The sequence below is a fragment of the Pelecanus crispus genome, chromosome 7 (assembly GCF_030463565.1).
Source record: "Pelecanus crispus isolate bPelCri1 chromosome 7, bPelCri1.pri, whole genome shotgun sequence".
Taxonomy (NCBI): domain Eukaryota; kingdom Metazoa; phylum Chordata; class Aves; order Pelecaniformes; family Pelecanidae; genus Pelecanus; species Pelecanus crispus.
The window spans coordinates 21,173,609-21,190,868 of NC_134649.1; the positions used below are offsets into that span (position 1 = coordinate 21,173,609).

Sequence of the window (17,260 nt, forward strand, 5' to 3'; positions counted from 1 at the left end):
GCTTCCAAAACATGTTTAGTTGGTGTAGAAAGAAGTTTTCTGTGTTAACTGAGCTCCAGATGCTAGTCTGGATATTATAACTATATCAAATGCTTTTTGAATAACCTATTTTTTTTTTATTCGGGAAAATGTCTACTTTAATTCAGAATCTAGATCAAATCCTGTATTAAAGCAAGCTGTTGACCAAGGCTATGGTTATGGCACATATAGCTTACAGCTATGACAAGATCTTTAAAAGTGATTTGGGGGTGTCTGACACTGACCCACCTCTGAAGACTCACTTTCAGAAGAGGCATTAGACTTGCACCCAACACAGAAATGCTAAATTATTCAAGTCGTGTATTTCTTGCAGATAAGAGAGACCAAAGTACAACCTCAGTCCTGTGCATTGCCTCACAACTGCGGTGTGCTTCCCACCAGAATACTGGGCAGGAGGAGAAGCACAGAGGTCTGTAGGTCTTAAGTCTTGGCACTACGATCTGGGAACGAAGGCAAGACTAACGAGGTACAGATCTGCAAAATGTATTGTCATTTTGTTCACAAAGAATGAGTATAGGCTGATTTTTCTGTAACCTGCTATGTATTTTAAAGTCACAAGCATAGCAAGAATGCTTTCCTGCTATATCAGTTTTGTTCTAGTGAGCTAAACCTTCAGACAGCCTCAGAAATTGGGAGAGGGAACCCTAAATATTTTCTGGAGCTCTTTTATTCTTGAAAAAACTTGCTTGTGTGATTTCCGGGGGCTGGGAGGGGGGGAAGAGTGAAGTAGGTAAAAAAACTTACTAGTTGGTCAATCACTTTGTTTAGTACCATCTGTTCTGAAATGGGGGGGGGGGGGGGGGGGGGGATCCAAGGAACTTATTTGTTTCTTGGGGAAATATTTCCCTTTTCTAAATTCCCTATTGCATTAAAATAATGTTTTCAATTTAATGTCTGTAATATTACAGATAACACTGAAATATTGGGACAGAGGATTCTTAATAACTGGTTTACTTAAAACCAGTATTTTTTTTTTGTCAGTAAGCCTTTCCTAAATCCTTTTTTTCCTCAGATTCCTAATTCTGTCATAGTGGGGACCTCAAATATTACAGAAGGTTGCTTTTTTTTTTTCTCACTACGAATTTCATAAGAGAATTTCAGAAAAGATTTATATATTGATCTTGAAAGTTAGTATGTGGGGCGAGCTGAGTTTTGTAATTATTTTAATTAAGTCTAAAGTTCTCTAGGACTGGACAAGTGTTCCCAGTCTGAACCCTGGTACGGTCTAAAGGACATCCTGAGAAAGATGCCTTAGGTTTGTTATAGGTAAATGATCTTTGGTCAAACTGGTTGATAGAGTTTTTGATCTTGCGCGCTGATAAAAGGATTTAAACAAAATAATCAACTGTAAATCTCTATTTCTACTGATAGCAGTGGGAGCACTTTTTAAAAAAAAAAAAAAGTGTTTTCCCTTGCTGAGAGGAAGCTGCACGTTTCCTTCCCTCTCATGCTGTTTGAAAACAAAAAATGGTAAAACGGTGCCTTGCTTAGCAGGCAGCCACCAGGCGGGCAGGGGCGGTCTGCCTCGCCTCTGACCCGGGCGCCGTTCCCGCAGGCCCGGGGCCGGCTGCGAGCCGCCGCTAACCGCGCCGCCGGGCCGGGCCGCGCCGCGCCCTTCCCCGCAGGGAGGGGCTCCGGGCCCGCCGAAGGAGGGGTGCGGGCTGCGGCCGGGGCGGCTCCTGCGCAGGTGCCGGGGCCCGCGGGTGCGGGATGCGGCGGGCCTCCCCGCCGGTCGCGGGCAGCCGCTAGCGGGGCTCGGCACGGGAGCGGGCCGGGGGCGAAGGCCGGGCCCGGCCGGGGCGCGGAGCCGCGTCCCCGTTACCGTGAGGTGTTCCAGCCGCGAAGCACGCTGGCGAGCGGCTGGGCCGGCGGGGTCCCCGGCAGGCGGCCGCTGCCCTGCGGCTCCCTGGGCTGCCCGGGCGGGACGCAGGCTGGCGCGGCTCCCGCAGAGTCCAAGGGTCCCCGCTGGTGCGGAGCGCAGGCCGAGGCTGGGCGCGTCCAGCGGCCGGGCGGGCGCCGAGGCCTGGAGCGGGCGTCTGTGGGTTTGTTCTGCGTTTCTTAGCGTAGGAATTCTGAAGGCCGCGACCAGGCAGAAAGATTGTATCTGTTTTAATGTTAAGGTCTCCTAAAATATTTTTTGTCTTTCGCAGACGTGACGTTAGAACTTCCTGGATACGGATTCAGCAACTCTGTTCCTTGGGAAATCATTCCTGCTTAGCAACGTACTAGACACGATGTCTTCTGGAAATGACTGTCAACCCCAGACGTTCACCAAACCAGCGCTTGGTGAAAAAGAAGCGACTGAATTGGTTGACAGGGTGTTTGGATTAAAGGTGTCTTGGATCAAGCCGCTCCCCAGCTATGATGATCAGAATTTCCATGTGCGTGTCTCAAGAAACAAAGGCGCAGCTGAAGGTGCTGATGAGTACGTCCTCAAAATCACCAATTCAGAAGACAGCCAGGAGCCTGATCTCATTGAAGCGCAGACCCACGCCATGATGTTTCTTAGTGCCGAAGGCTTTCCTTCAGCTACGCCTTATCTTACAAAAGATGGTAACATAATGTCTCTGGAGTCGGGAGGTGAGCAATTACAAGCACCTTTACTGCCCTACTATCACCCTCAGCTTGGCAGTAGCTTGCTATATGGTGTGCCATATATATACTAAAGCAAAACTCTAGGCTTATTTTTAAATATGAGGGGATATGTATCAGGTGACCTGTATGCCCAGTCATAATAGTCCAAAGTTAAAATACCAGAAGCAAAGCAAGTCAAAGAGAGTAATAATTAACTATGAAAACACTTAGGAAATAACTTCAGTATAATGAACTGAAGAAAATGTTCATCTGACCTATGCACAAGAAAAGGAAAAAAAGCCTCATTGACTAAACGATGTTACAAATGACTTGCCTACAGAATGGTGTAAAATACAGTTCTAGCGCATCTATGATTTTAGAACAAGTTGCTTTAACAGCACATGGAAGAAAAATTGTGTTGACACTTTGCTTTTATTTTCACTGTAACTTCCATACAAAAACTGGGATTCCTGAGACCTCCTGTTCTGCTGCAAAACTGTGTAAGTGGGTGTCTGTGGGCACCGGAGGAAACCTGCGGTATGCAGAGTCACTTCCAAGCACAAGGACTAGAAGTCCAGCATAGATTGCAAGCGTGTTAAGGTTTGCGTATCATCGTACAACGTTCTGCTGAATCACATCTTTGAATGAGATCTGTTTCATCAGCTACATCTGATGACTTCTACGCTGGGATAAACCTTTTTTTCCTCTTACCATTAGCTAATACTCAGTAGCATGTATTGAAGCGACTGACTGCATCTCTCTCTGCTTGTTAGATACTGGAACCGGGAACAAAAAGTACATGGTCAGACTGCTGACTTACCTGCCAGGTACGCCTGTAGCAAAAATTGCTACAAATGCTCAGCTTTTCTATGAGATCGGTAAGCTCGCTGCCAGTGTGGATAAAGCTCTCTCTGAGGTGAGTTTTCATTGCTCTGGGCTCGCAAGCTTCTTTCTCAATTAATTTCTTCTCTCTATTTCTTCTTGTGCTTGCTGTCTGCTTTCCTGATCTGCAAAATTCAAGTTGGTCAATGCAAATGTCAGCTTACCTCATCTTTGAGGTGCCAACCTCCAAGCTGGCTGTTACTAAAGCATTTCCCCAAGTAACGTGACCAGTTGGTGCTTGTGATGTGGTATTAGTGATGATCCTGTTCCAATGTGGTTTTGTACCATGACCAGGGAGATAAGGTTTTCTTTCTACTGATGCAAAACCCACCTGTTTGGTATTTCAAACCTGGCAAATAAGGAGATTGAACCCTAGGCTGCCCAAATTAGAAGCATGTAAAGCTTGTTTGAAGCATTTTTGTATAGTGCACATCAGGCACAGCTGGCTGATCTATTATTTTGAATTCATTTTGACTTGCTCTCTTTCTCCTGGTCATTAGAACTGTGACCATTTAACACTGGTAGCGGTTGGTTCCTTCTCTACAATGCCAGCTGTGCAATGAGCAGACATTAGTGACACTTCTCTCATTTGCACCACTTCTAGTCAAATAGTCTTAATGCAAAGTAAGTTCTTTCTTTACTCTGTAATTATATGGGATAATAAAGCCAGTAAATCAGCCAATAATTACGTTTGATACATAAAAGAACTCTTGCATTATTAATTGCCTTTCATTAACCTTTCCCTCTCATGTTCTGGCTACTGGCTTCAGACAATTATGAAATGTGAATTGCCAGCTTTACTAACCACATTCTTAAATTACAAGAGCATTTTTCCTTTGGGAAAGATAATTTACTGTTGCCTTCGAACACTCTGGTCACGCTTTTATAATGCGATTAAAACAATTTATATAGACCAGATAGTCTCAAAATATGCCTGTGACTTGTCCTGCCAAGGAGGAAATAGTTGATGAGAAAGCAAATTTTGATGGAAAAGGATCTTTATGCCCTTAACTTATGGATTATCATCTACAAGGTTTGTCATTTAAAAGAAAGAGAATTACGATCATTACTGTCAAAATGTCAAAATATCATTGACACTAAAAATAATACCCGAGGTATTAAGTTTTCTGATGACAGATCAGAAAATACAGCCTTTTCTACCCAGTTAATTTACTTTGTCAACTCGATAGCAAAGCAATGTGTTATGCTTTGTTTTGTGCACAAAATAGTATTCCCCAACTTTCTCTGTTGGTGTCTGCTTTTGCTTGGATGTACCTCACATCCTCTAAATGAGAGTAAGTTAAGTTTATGGCTGTAAAGTGACTGTCTATGGCTTTACAGTGACGAGGGCTCATGACTTTTTATTACCCTTCACACACCTGGTTACCCATTTATAGCTTGCTGGAATACCTGATTTGTGCTGGGAAGACTGCAGTGGTTGCTTAGCCGATGACATACTTCCTACCAATGTGGTGCTTTATACAGCATTAGGGATCCTGTATGGTGATTTTTGGTGTAGGCTTGATCTTGTTTCTTACTTTTCCATATATGGTTCTAGTTTTGACTATCATTTACCTGCCTTTATGAACCTTAATTACAAGCATGGGTTTCTTTTTACGAGGAAGCCAGCTACTCTAGTGGGAAGGTTTTTTAATTTGCCCTATGCTCTGATAGAATCCGGCCCACAAGCCACCTTAATAAGCATTCGAGAATTCAAGGATAAGAGTGGTATGCAGCAGGAGAGATGTTTTTCTTCCCTGAATGTCACTTTCCAAATGACCTTTTTCACTTGCTAGTGAGAGAGAGGTTAGTGACCTTGTTGTTTAAAATATTTAGGCTACCTGGATATGCAAAGGCAAATTTTCATAAGAATAAAGCTTTGTCCAGTTATCTCCATAAAGTACTTCTGTCCTCAAGATTTTTCATGTACCAGCTGATCCTAAGGTTCATTCCCAGAAGCTGCCACCTTTAGATGTACAGAGCGTGCCTGTTCCCAGCACGCTGGCAGGTTTTCTGTCTCTTCTGCTCCGACAGCAAGATTGCATGGCGCCAGCTATGCAATCCAGGCTCTGCCAGCGTGTGACTCTGGCCCTGGCAAGGCCTCAAAGTCGCTACGTAATGACATGTTACAGAAAGTCAGTATCAATTTTAAATTATTTAAGTGACAAATGACTTAAGATAATCTATGTACCTAAAGAATGGGGAAAAAAACATTCCGGTTGTGTGTAGATCTTAAGATGCTTGCCTTAATCATTCTTCAGGTTATTCTTTTACTCGTTGATATAAAGCAATAGTCAAAAGTCCTGGTGCTTTTCAGTGAGTCTCATTAGGAACTTGTTAAAGTTGACAGGGGCTTTGAATCAAGCCCTTTAATCATAAAAACAGGGTTTTTACTTATGGCCTGTTTTATCTTATGCTTTTTCCAAAGAAATTCCATCATCCGTCAGTAAAAAGTCTGCATCGAGGTCAGTTCATTTGGAACCTGGCAAACGTTCCTCTTCTAGATCAGTACATTTATGCCTTGGGCCAGAACAAATATCGTGAAGTTGTGGAACAAGTTATTGAGCAGTTTAAAGGGAAAATAATACCCAAGCTAAGCAGTTTTCGAGCCTGTGAGTATTTTATTCTCATTGTAATGATGTTGAACTGAGACACTGAAATTTCTTAGAGGAGTTTGGTTCTGTAGAGAAGGAAAAAAAAAGCGAAAAAGTAAGTCTCCTTTATCCCTAGCTAGACGTGTGCAAATAGTGCGCCGAATGAACACAGCGCAGAGTAAGCCAGGAGGAATGTGCTGTCCAGAGGCAGGTTCAGTTCTTGATCTTTCTGATGAGTTTGCTTCCAGTTAGGGTGATGATTTTCATGCTGTTGTATCAGCTTAGTAAGAATATATGGAGCACACTACTTCCTTTCATAAAGGCCCAAATAACTATTTAATCATATTTTTTGGAATTCAACTCATGTTGATGGTAATTTGACAATTTGGTAATTTGAAAACTGCTATTCTGTGTTTGGAAAACATGTAGCGTATCACAGGTAGCACCAGACCAGAATAAGATCTCGTGAGGCTCCCTTTATCAATTGCTATCTGGTCACCTGTTAGTGGAATGGAGGTTCCTAGGAAGCAGTAAGGCCATGAAAGGTAACACTTGATGCTGAGGGAGACTAGAATGGTTTTGTAGCTGAGTGTTAGTTTGAGCCTCTATGCATCTTTTCAAAGCTGTTTCACTGAGAAATGGGGGAAAAAAGTTAGGTTCTGCTGTTTAGTAATTATTAAATACTGTTTCTATTTCTTCTGTGTTTAGGTATCAATCATGGAGATTTTAATGACCACAACATTCTGGTAGACTCCGGTTCTGCTTCCCTGGAGAATCCTCAGTACAGAGTTACCGGCATCCTTGATTTTAGCGACATGAGTTATGGGTATTATGTATTTGAAGTCGCAATAGCTATCATGTACATGATGATTGAGAGCTCGGATCCTCTGAGCGTTGGAGGGCATGTTCTTGCAGGGTTTGAAAGCGTCCTGCCACTCACAGAGGAGGAGAGAGGTGCCCTCTTTCTCTTGGTGAGCGGGAGGTTTTCACAGTCCCTTGTCATAGCAGCCCACACGGCTCTGCGGTACCCAGAGAATGAGGAATACCTCATGATCACAGCCAAAACCGGATGGAAACACCTCATGAAAATGTTTGAGGTGGGCCAAGAAGCCGTGGAGAAGATGTGGTTTGAGACTGCCAAAACATACACGAACCGCACACCTGCCAAGTCGATTGATCGCTACTGAGGTACTTGCACGGTGACACCTGACTCTGTGGCAATAAAGGCGGCGCTACCTGCGCTGGAGCGCGTCCGCCGCGGTGTGTGCGCAGGCAGGGGCGGGGCACGATCCGGGACGAGGGCCGGTCTCTGCTCCCTGAGGCGGCGGTCGCTGCCCTCGCCTCCGCGGGCCCGCCTCAGGAGCCCGCACCAGCCGCTGCGGCTGTCTGGGCCGCGCTGGCCTCGCGCCGGCCCGCGGGCTGGCGCCACCGGGCGGTACCGGGCGGTACCGGCCGCCCCTCCCCGCGGCGCCAGGGGGGCGGCTCGGCGGCCCGTGCGCTGCGCGGGGGAGCCGTTACGGCGGCGCGGCCGGTCCCCGCCCCAGCGGCGCGCGGGCGAGCCCTTACGGCGGCCAGGCGGAGAACCGTTAGGCTGGCGCGGGCCGGCTCCAGCGACTCGCGGGCAGCCGTAATGGCGGCGGAAGCCGCTGCGCGCGCTGATCCTGCGGGCGGGCGACCGGGCACGCGCACGGGCACGAGTGCCAGCCCCGCCCAGCGGCGGTAGGGGAAGGGGCCCCGAAGCCCCGCCCTAGTCCGGCACGCGGCACCGCGCAGGCGCGGCGGCCATTTCCGACGCAGTGGTGAAGGTTTGGGCGCGGCCGTAGCGCCCGGTTCTTCCCGGCCGGACGGGACTCGCTCGCCCTCCCCGGCCGATCGGCCCCCTCCGGCCTGCCGTGAGTGGAGGCGGGCGCGCGGGCGGGCTGGGGGGAGCGGGGCGCGCCGCTGCGCGCCGCGGGAGGCGGTGAGGCCCTCGCCTTCCGCCGCGGTGAGGATGACTCTGCAGTGCGGCCGCGGTGGGGGGGCGCGGGGCCGGGCGCGGCTGCAGCGCCCTCTGGGGCTCGGGCCGGGGCCGGGGTCCGTGTGCGCGGGGCGTGGCGGGGCGCTCGGTGCCGGTTAACGTGCGTTGTGCTGTCTTGCAGGCCCGCTTCCCTTCTGCCCGCAGCGCGTCCCCGGCACGATGGTGAGTAGCGGCTGCGGGCCGGGCCCGCCTTCCCCGGGGCTTTGCTGGGCCGGCGGTGGTGTCGAGTCACGGCCCGGGCCGGCGGCGGCGCGGGCGTGTCGGCTGCAGCGGGTGGCGAGGCGACGGGCGGTCACGCCGCAGAGCGGCCGTGGTCAGCCCCTGCGGGGCCGGGGGCGTGGGCGTGGGCACGGGCACAGCTGCCCCCGTGGGCCAGGCCCGCGTGTGTAATGGTAGCGGCCTCACTTTCTTACCGTGGGTACCAAACTGAGGTCGCTAAACGATTGGGGTCTTTATGCGTGGCTCGGAGCATTACTAATTTTAGAATATTGCTCTCCGACAAGAAGACGATGATGTTTAACGAGCTGTTGCTTTTTACAGTCTCGAAGATATGATTCCAGAACTACCATATTTTCTCCAGAAGGTATTTTTTAACCCCACACTTTCAAGTAAACTCTTGTTTATCTGTTTATCTGGTTCTATCCGGCTTCTCAAAACTAAATAACAAACTACTTGTACAAAGGTTGTTTGTTTATAGCGTGTTTTCGTCCATATATGAGTTGCAAAAATCATATATACCCGCTAGAAGTAGCACCCAGTTCTGTAAGGACACGAAGGGTCCAACGTGGAGGCATCCAAATTCATTCTAATTCAATCAATAATGACACCATGCCCCATTAGCAAGTAATACCACCTGCCACATTTTTTAAATAGCTTGAGCAAATCTTCACTATTCATATTTTGTTTGAGCATGGATGGATTTTGTTACTGTTCCCCCTCCCGTCCCCTGAGAACGCATAATATCCTGCTGGTACAATCACACCTCTCCTTGTTATTCTTACGCATGCTGAAACAAGTACGTACAAGCCGTGCTTTCCTATTTCTTAGATGGGATGGACTCCAAAAGTCTAGTATCAAGTATTTTCTTTGATTATTGACAGTCTATTTTGGCTCATTCTACTGCAGCAGAGAGTTCTGTAGATTTTTTTTTTTTTTTGGTAAAAGTTTTTTTTTTTTTTTTTCCCCATATTGGCGATGCCCTGTATTACCTTATCAGATTCGTGCATTTTCCTTCTCTGACTCCTTCCTCCTTTTCAACCAACTCATTTACTATCAACTGCATAGACTGAAGAACTAAGACTAGGTGGTGCAATGAGCATCTGTCAGATTTCTTGCAAATTGAAGTCACCTTGTGTACTTGGTCTTGTTCAGTGTTACTTTTTTGATGTTACTGATTTAAATCCTTTCCTAGGTCGCTTGTACCAGGTTGAATATGCAATGGAAGCAATTGGACATGCAGGTACTTGCTTGGGAATTCTAGCAAATGATGGTGTTTTGCTAGCAGCAGAGAGGCGCAACATTCACAAGCTTCTTGATGAGGTGTTTTTCTCGGAGAAAATATACAAACTTAATGAGTAAGTTGAAATGGTGATCAGATGTCCAGTGACGTTATCAGTAACAAAACACTGCCGTTATTCAGACATTTTAGCATTGAATCTGGTTTTATTTGATCTGAAGTGTTAGTATTCTTTTGTTCGGTGTTTTAGACAGGTATGACTATTTTGTTATTGTTTGCTTCAGTAGTTCTCCTTCTAAAGTAGAAGCATTGCTTTTTTTCTAATCTCTAGGAGAATTTTCTAGGTGGAATAGTCTGTTTGTTGGTACTTCCCATACAAGGTAATGTTACTGCAGCACTTAAGAAAATTGTGAATTTTCAGTTTTACAAAATACCATTTGTGGGGGCGGGGCGGGCAGAATAAAGAATGCACACAAAAATCACCATGCTATTTCAGCATCTAGGGCTTTGGTTTTCTTTTGTGATTCAAAGAGAACAAGATAATTATGTAAAACACACCTTAGATTTCTTTGCCACAGTTGTAGCAGAGATGATATCTTTCCCTATTATGACTTCCTCTTTAGCTCTGTGGAAGTTAAATTTGTCTTGTCAGAGCAAAGAGTGTTATGGTGTTATGGATAATGCTCTTTTGCCTATAAGGGAGGTAGAGCTTCATCTTTGCCAAAAGGTGCATGTGAAACACAAAGTTTTCATCCTGTCAGCTTCCCATTCTGTGTTGATCTTGAAAGCAGCTAGAACTGTGGGAAGTACTAGATTTTCAAGGAGGCTGTGTAATGGTGCACTGGAGTAGTTGCGTAGGCCAGCCCTTCCATCTTCTGAAAAATTCTTAAGTTCACTTGGAAGAAATCGCCTGAATTATTTTTCTTGAATCCTTTCTGTGTAGTGAAAGCTCTGTAGCAATATCAAATTAAGAGCTAATGAAACAATCAAGGACGTGAAGCGCTTCCTTTTCTTATGATCAAACCAAGATCACTAAGTTTCAGTTACACAAATGCAGTGTGTCAGCCGGCAGCTTCCACTGAAGGCATCACATCTATATGGCTCCTTCAGTATCCTGGTGTGCTGTGTCAGGTGGCCTCCTGATAGGCACTTTTATGTAGCTAATGGCTCTTGTGAAGACACTTGGACTTAATAGTCTTTGGCATGATCCTCTTCTCAGAACTATACATGTAACTAACATACTGCCCTGCTTACTCTTTGCTGTCCACCTCTGCTCTTATGAAATGGTTGCATAATATTTTTTATGTACCCTAAAGGCGGAAGCTGATGAACCTGTTTTTATATGGCAGCTACATGGTTTTGATCAGAAAAGCCCAATTGTAGGTGTTCTGCTTGAACCACTGTATGAAAATGTGACTATTTGTTGGAGATTGATAGGAATTCAATTAATTTGTATGCTTATATTGCAGGGATATGGCTTGCAGTGTCGCAGGAATAACTTCAGATGCCAACGTTCTAACAAATGAACTGAGACTCATTGCGCAGAGGTAGGTCTGCTGATAGTTACATCGTTTTACTTGCCTGCGCTGTCAGATTCAGTTCTGTTCATGTATTAAATCAACATGAATGTGCATTTAGTAGAGCAGTAGTAGATTGTTTGCCATAAAACATCTAGATCAAAGAGGCTCTAACTTAGGAACTTGTTTCTTGTTAAATGTGATACAGGGTACTGTCAGCAAAACAAGTTTTCAAAACTTTTTTAATCTTTCTTATTAGGTATTTGTTACAATATCAAGAGCCGATTCCTTGTGAACAACTGGTGACAGCACTATGTGATATCAAGCAGGCTTATACACAGTTTGGAGGTAATGAAGTGTGATGAACCATTGTGCTTTTAAATGTCTAAAGAATAAGTCTGTTACATAAATTGAAGCATCTGAGTCTTTGGACAGTTATACTAAATTCTTCTGTACTGAGTTATACCGAGAAAAACAATAGCCAAATTTAAGAGGGGAATGGGTAGTCACGGTTACTGTTTTTGCTACCGAAGGTGCTACCTTTTAGTGATTGAGAAACTGATGGCCCATTGCACAGAATGCATTGAGTCCTCTTGGATTTAGGAAATGCCTTCAAAAGACCAGCAGAGAATTGTTTGATATGTAACCTTTCAACATTTTGGGCCCATCCAGCATAATGGCACAATGAATTACAAATGAGACTATATGTAGGGGGTATCAATATTGTAACACTTTAAAAAATAATTTTTCTGTGGATCAAGCAACATGTTAGAAAATGATGTTGTAAGTAGTGTTCCTTAGGATGTGAACTGATGATTCTAGTATTTTACATATATGTAGCGTGAAATAATTAAGTTAAATGCTTCAGCAGCTAAGCTACATACTTTCAATACTAAGTTTTGATTTAAAGGTCCTGAGATGATAAATCACAATTTGTGGGGACAGAAATGAGCTGTTCTTAGGGTTAAATGAAATAAACCTCTGCTCCCCCCCCCCCCCCCCCCCCCCCCCTAAAGAAATGCTGGCGTGCTTATCTCAAGCAACAGAAGTACAGAACAGGCTGTTAAATCCTAGTTCAGAGGAATAGATTTGAAAGAGGAAATCAAAGAAAATAATTGTCACTCATGACCAATCTTGTTACTAAATTTAGATTGCTAATGGCCTTCTTTTCAACAGGAAAACGTCCTTTTGGTGTTTCGTTGCTCTATATTGGCTGGGATAAGCATTATGGATTTCAGCTGTATCAAAGTGATCCTAGTGGAAATTATGGAGGGTGGAAAGCTACGTGCATTGGGAATAATAGCGCTGTAAGTTCTGGGTTTTTTCCTCTCAAAAAGTCAAGCAAAAAAAAAAAAGTGTAAATTGCACTAATTGAACTGAGTTGTTGATTACTAGTGCAGAGCAGAAACAGGTAACTGTAGAAAGACTGCTGTTACTCAGATACTGATATTATCTGGCAAAAAGCAACTGTTTGGTTGATTGCCCAAAGATACCATTTTAATTTCTGTGAAATTTATAGGCAGCTGTGTCGATGCTAAAGCAAGACTACAAGGAAGGAGAAATGACCTTAAAGACTGCACTTGCATTAGCCATTAAGGTTCTAAACAAAACCATGGATGTTAGCAAACTCTCTGCAGAGAAAGGTAAGCAGTTCGTTAATATGGGGTATCACCCTTTGCTTAAAAAAAGAAAATGTAGTGAATGTATATACAGTAGGTGTGGTTTATTGGATTTTTAGTTGTCATGTGAAAAACATTTTTAGAAGATGCAGCAGCTGTCAGCCTTTAACCTTTCTAAGAGGTATACAGATAGCTTAGCTGAGGATGATCCACCTTGGTCAGCTCCAGGGGCTAGACCACAGTTTAGGGATGGTAGGCCGCATTGGTGTAGTAGCAGAAATGGCTGCGTGTCTGGTAGAAGAATCACTGGAGAGGTATTAATGCACTTTTATACGCTGCTGTAGAAGAGGACTGCTGCCGTCTGGCTTGCCAGTCAAGCTTCTCTGTACAGGACAAAAGCCTTCTGCTTCGTTGCCAGTTGTAACCACAAGTCTTACCCTTCTGATGATTGCTCTGTCTAAAGGACAAAATGTAATGCCGCTATCTGTTCCATATGTTTCAGTTGAAATTGCAACACTGACAAGAGAGAACGGAAAGACAGTAATAAGGGTTCTGAAGCAAAAGGAGGTGGAACAGTTGATAAAACAACATGAGGAGGAGGAAGCAAAAGCTGAACGTGAAAAGAAGGAAAAAGAACAAAAAGAGAAGGATAAATAGAATATGAAATCAAGTGTTCTGTAGATAACATAGGACCTGCTTCAGTAAAAGATGATCTCGATTTCTGTTTTGTAGAAGCCTTCAAATATGCCATGGAGGACCTAGAATTACTTTTGATGAACCAGGTCCTTAATAATCATTGAGATAATTAGTTTACTGTTCCTTACATTGACCAACAACTGCTTTAATTCTTGAACACTCTATTTCTTTCATCTTCTATTTTTTATTATGGAATAAAATTTAAGAAGAATAGTGACGGGTGTCTTTATTTCCTCAGTAATGCCTGGATATGCACAATCTTGAGGGATTTAATCGCTTTAAACCATTAAAACAAGGTATATGCTAGTTGGTAAAGAACAAATATGGTGTTAGAATTGTTAGAATTTTGTGTGTATGTGTGGGTTTTCCTTTTAAAGTAGTGAAAAGGGCTTCTAAGTTTGAAAAATCATTTCACAAATACAGAATTAAAGTGTGCTGGCATGCCAAGTTTTAATTTTGGGCTACTTTGTTCCATAACAGGCTATGTCAAACTGATGTTCTTGCAAGAAATAGTGTTTTAAACATGCCCTGTAGCAAATGTGTTCAGTTTATCATAGCCTTTCATGAGTGCATGTGTTTTCTAAGAAATTAATCATATAACACTAGTTATATTCACACAAACTAGAAAGGCATTTTACAAAGGCCACGTGAAAATATTAAGCTGTCTCGCTCGTCAAAATACAGATAGGTTAAAATAGCGCATGATTTTAGGCCATGTTGACTATTTTACATTTTATTCTGAAAGGAAATTGAGATGTTTTATATTCTTTAATTTAATGTTGCTGATACTTGCCCAGAGAATTCGGTTCCCTTCTCTAACAGACAGCAGTCTAGAAAACTAACCAGTTAAGCACTTGAGAAATCATAATATTTGTGCATGAATTAGAAATTACAATAATTTTTGTTCAGACTGTCCCTATACTGAATGCAAAATAATATGATTTTCAGATTAACAAAAATATCTTTTGAAAAAAAAATTATCTGTAGTTAATAGGAGATGGAAACAAGTTACTGAAAATTATTTTGGACCCTTTCAGTTATCAAAACCAAACTGAAAAGCTCACTCGAGTGACGTGCTTAAATGAGAGGATTTACCTGGTGAATTTCAAGCTGTGACACTGGTGATCTAGCCCCTCTGTGCCAGCCCTGGACTGTGTTTATCTTGTAGGTTTTGGGGGGTTTTTTTGGTGTTGGGGGGGTTGTTTTGTTTTTTACCCCAAAGGATATCTGGTGTTTACAGGATTTAATATGACCATTTAAAGAAATGGAGTGAATCCACACAGTGTTTTATTATTTTTAAGCTATCCCAGACATTTCTGACTGATAAAATGTGCTTTGTTAACATGGCCGGAAATTACCCTTAGTCTCAACAAAACCCATTTTTGAGCTCATTGCTGTTAAGATTCACTGTTGAGAACAGAGGAAGGAATCTGACTTGAGGTGTCTGTGCTGCAGCTTGCATAGATGTACTGCACTCACTTTGGCAACCTGTGTACAGAGAGCGGTGTGGGGTGGCATGGGTTCTGTGCAGGCTGCAGGCCCTGCTTGTTAATTTTCTGACTCTCAGTGCAGGCCAATTGCTTTAGTCTTTTGTACTGAACTTAGATGGTACTTTGTTAGTATTCAAAATTTATAGCTAATAAGTTATACTGATTTTTATTTGCACCTTGTGCAACAGTAGATCTTCTGAATAATAACAGGAATGAGATTTCATGTAACAAGTTCTGAATAGTTGCAGACAACATGCAATGGGTAAGATTTAATCTCCATTATAAAGGGTTGTATAAATACCTCAAGCTCCATTTTTATGTTGAAAATTCAGTGCTCAATCTTCCTATTTTTTTATACCATGAATGCAATATATCAGCATCTTTTGCAGATTTCTAGATCACTGATGATGGTTATACAAGTACTTGGAATATGCCCTAAAAGCAGCAATGCCAAAATGGAGTTTTTTTTCTAACTTCTCAAAGATCACTTGAAACAAAATGTCATAGACTCCAGCAGTGCCTTCTGTCTTCTAGGTAACCATTAAGGGCATCTGAGTCTGGGTTCATCAATGCATATAATCACACAAGGCAACGTGTTTAGTGTACTAGTAGAAGTATTATTAGATAGCTTAGGATATAGATTTATTAAAATATTTTTTCTTAAATGTTTCTGTTTCTAACAAAGGGGATAACAAATATATTTGGATCTTTGTTTAAATAGTTACCAATAGCATTTCTTTGCCAAACACTGCATCATTTGCTGGTAAAGGAGAACTTTTTAGATACTGTAATAATCAAAAGTTGGAATGATGTAAATAATTTTCTGATCGGTACTCCATTATGTATTGAAGCATTGTGGTAAGTTGTGTAGTTACACTACATTTTAAAAGATCTATTTATTTAAAGGTTTTGTTTAACCAAAGTAAAAGCATTGTTAAATACTTTATGAGTATAATCTTTGAACAGTAATTACCCATTTAATTTTAAAACCACCATGTCTACTGAGTGCCATTAATACTCTCCTGATTGTAAGATGAGCCTCAGTACTACCTTGGAATAGGCAAGTAACTCTAGCTGGTATTCATACCCAAGATGTACAATAAAGTTCTGCTAAACTACATTTAATTTCTGTTTCTTTTCTGCATTTGAACCTAGGACAGTAAGCAGATGCTGGAGATATTTTATTGACTAGAATCTTCCTGGGACATACTTACACTAATGCAAGTTCCTTACCTGTTTTTCCTAGAAATAAAGCAGCATTTGACTGCATAGGCCTATTGTGTTGATTCTGGCTTTGTGTGTTTTACAAAAAAAAAAAAAAAAATCAAAAAAAAAAATCACCACTATCTGTGCCTTTTCTGGGAGTGGTTTGGGGATAAGTCGTAAGAACAGAAAAATGATTTTGGCGATACATTTGAGTTGTCTTTGCTAATCAAAATGATCTTCCTGTTCTTTGTATGTTTTTTTGGTGTACGTAGTGTTTACGTAGAGTTTACAGTGTATTACATAAGTATTTGAAATATTTAGCTATTGCTGTGGATTAAATGTTATTTTAACACCAGAACTTCATGTGGTGCTGTGGAAGGTGACAGATTTTTTTAAAATTAGGTAAAAGTATTTACTTGAAACTGTTTGCATAATATGATGTTAGTAAACTTAAAGACTGGATAGTTTATATCTCACTTGAGTGCATGATAGAACTTGTTAGGGCGAGTATTCACAAATAGATTGCCCTAATAAATTGTAATGTGTTTTGTTATTCTAAGTAGTTTAAGAGATAATGAAACTACTGCTTCTCCAGTAATACCTGTGCTGTCTCTTGCATCTGTCAGTGTTTAAGGAGTTAGCTTGTTTTCTAGATGACTGTATTCTGTTCAAATAAAGTCAAATTAACTTCTAAGACTGCTGCTTATGTGACTTTCTGTATGGTGCACTGGAAGTCAGAAGATTCCTTTAGATGTACTTCCCTACTCATCCAAATATTTTTTTACTTGTCAGAGTTATAAAAGCACCCAAATTAAGATGATAAACAAAGGACTTTTTGTGTTAAATTTAACTGCTGCTTCTGTTTTGTTAAGGATTCCCAAGGCAGTTATTCTTTCTGTTCATAATCTTAAAATTAGGGACAATACTTCTCCACTGTGTTGTGAGAATGAATACATTAATGATTACAAGGCATTCAAATTAATGGTTTTAGAGGCCGCAGAACTGTATGTGATAGATAGATAACATAGCTGAGTATATACAAAACATCGACGTCCAAGAAGTTAATGCACTCAGGTACTTCATACACGAGAGAAAGGATGTAGCTTCAGATGAGATTCCAGGACTGACTTAAATGCCTTTCATTTTCTTGAAAGAATATTTTCCATTACA

The 17,260-nt window shown here is 42.5% G+C and overlaps 2 protein-coding genes across 4 annotated transcripts; both read left to right on the plus strand.

Moving 5' to 3' along the window:
• Positions 1-2,256: 2,256 nt before the first annotated feature.
• On the plus strand, positions 2,257-8,673 carry HYKK (hydroxylysine kinase). Of its 2 annotated transcripts, none has more exons than XM_075713459.1 (5): positions 2,257-2,619; positions 3,387-3,529; positions 5,924-6,107; positions 6,798-7,277; positions 8,647-8,673. In XM_075713459.1, the coding sequence occupies exons 1-4, from the start codon at positions 2,274-2,276 to the stop codon at positions 7,274-7,276; spliced, it is 1,152 nt and encodes a 383-aa protein (XP_075569574.1). In that variant the 5' UTR covers positions 2,257-2,273; the 3' UTR covers position 7,277; positions 8,647-8,673. The 2 variants fall into 2 exon arrangements, with proteins under 2 accessions (XP_075569574.1, XP_075569573.1); XM_075713458.1 differs by lacking the exon at positions 8,647-8,673 and adding an exon at positions 8,228-8,258.
• Positions 8,234-16,784, plus strand: PSMA4 (proteasome 20S subunit alpha 4). 2 transcript variants are annotated; one of them, XM_075713460.1, is made up of 8 exons: positions 8,234-8,268; positions 8,647-8,689; positions 9,518-9,680; positions 11,032-11,109; positions 11,339-11,427; positions 12,256-12,386; positions 12,599-12,722; positions 13,201-16,784. In XM_075713460.1, the coding sequence occupies exons 1-8, from the start codon at positions 8,266-8,268 to the stop codon at positions 13,353-13,355; spliced, it is 786 nt and encodes a 261-aa protein (XP_075569575.1). In that variant the 5' UTR covers positions 8,234-8,265; the 3' UTR covers positions 13,356-16,784. The 2 variants fall into 2 exon arrangements, with proteins under 2 accessions (XP_075569575.1, XP_075569576.1); XM_075713461.1 differs by lacking the exons at positions 8,234-8,268; positions 8,647-8,689 and having other exon boundaries at positions 9,527-9,565.
• The last annotated feature ends 476 nt before the right edge of the window (positions 16,785-17,260 follow it).

Coding starts and splice junctions, on each gene's coding strand:
- HYKK (XM_075713459.1), top strand. CDS start 2,274: ATGTCTTCTGGAAATGACTGTCAACCCCAGACGTTCACCAAACCAGCG. Junction 3,530..5,923: donor TGGATAAAGCTCTCTCTGAG/GTGAGTTTTCAT, acceptor CTTTTTCCAAAG/AAATTCCATCATCCGTCAGT. Junction 6,108..6,797: donor GCTAAGCAGTTTTCGAGCCT/GTGAGTATTTTA, acceptor TTCTGTGTTTAG/GTATCAATCATGGAGATTTT.
- PSMA4 (XM_075713460.1), top strand. Junction 8,690..9,517: donor TACCATATTTTCTCCAGAAG/GTATTTTTTAAC, acceptor ATCCTTTCCTAG/GTCGCTTGTACCAGGTTGAA. Junction 9,681..11,031: donor AAAATATACAAACTTAATGA/GTAAGTTGAAAT, acceptor CTTATATTGCAG/GGATATGGCTTGCAGTGTCG.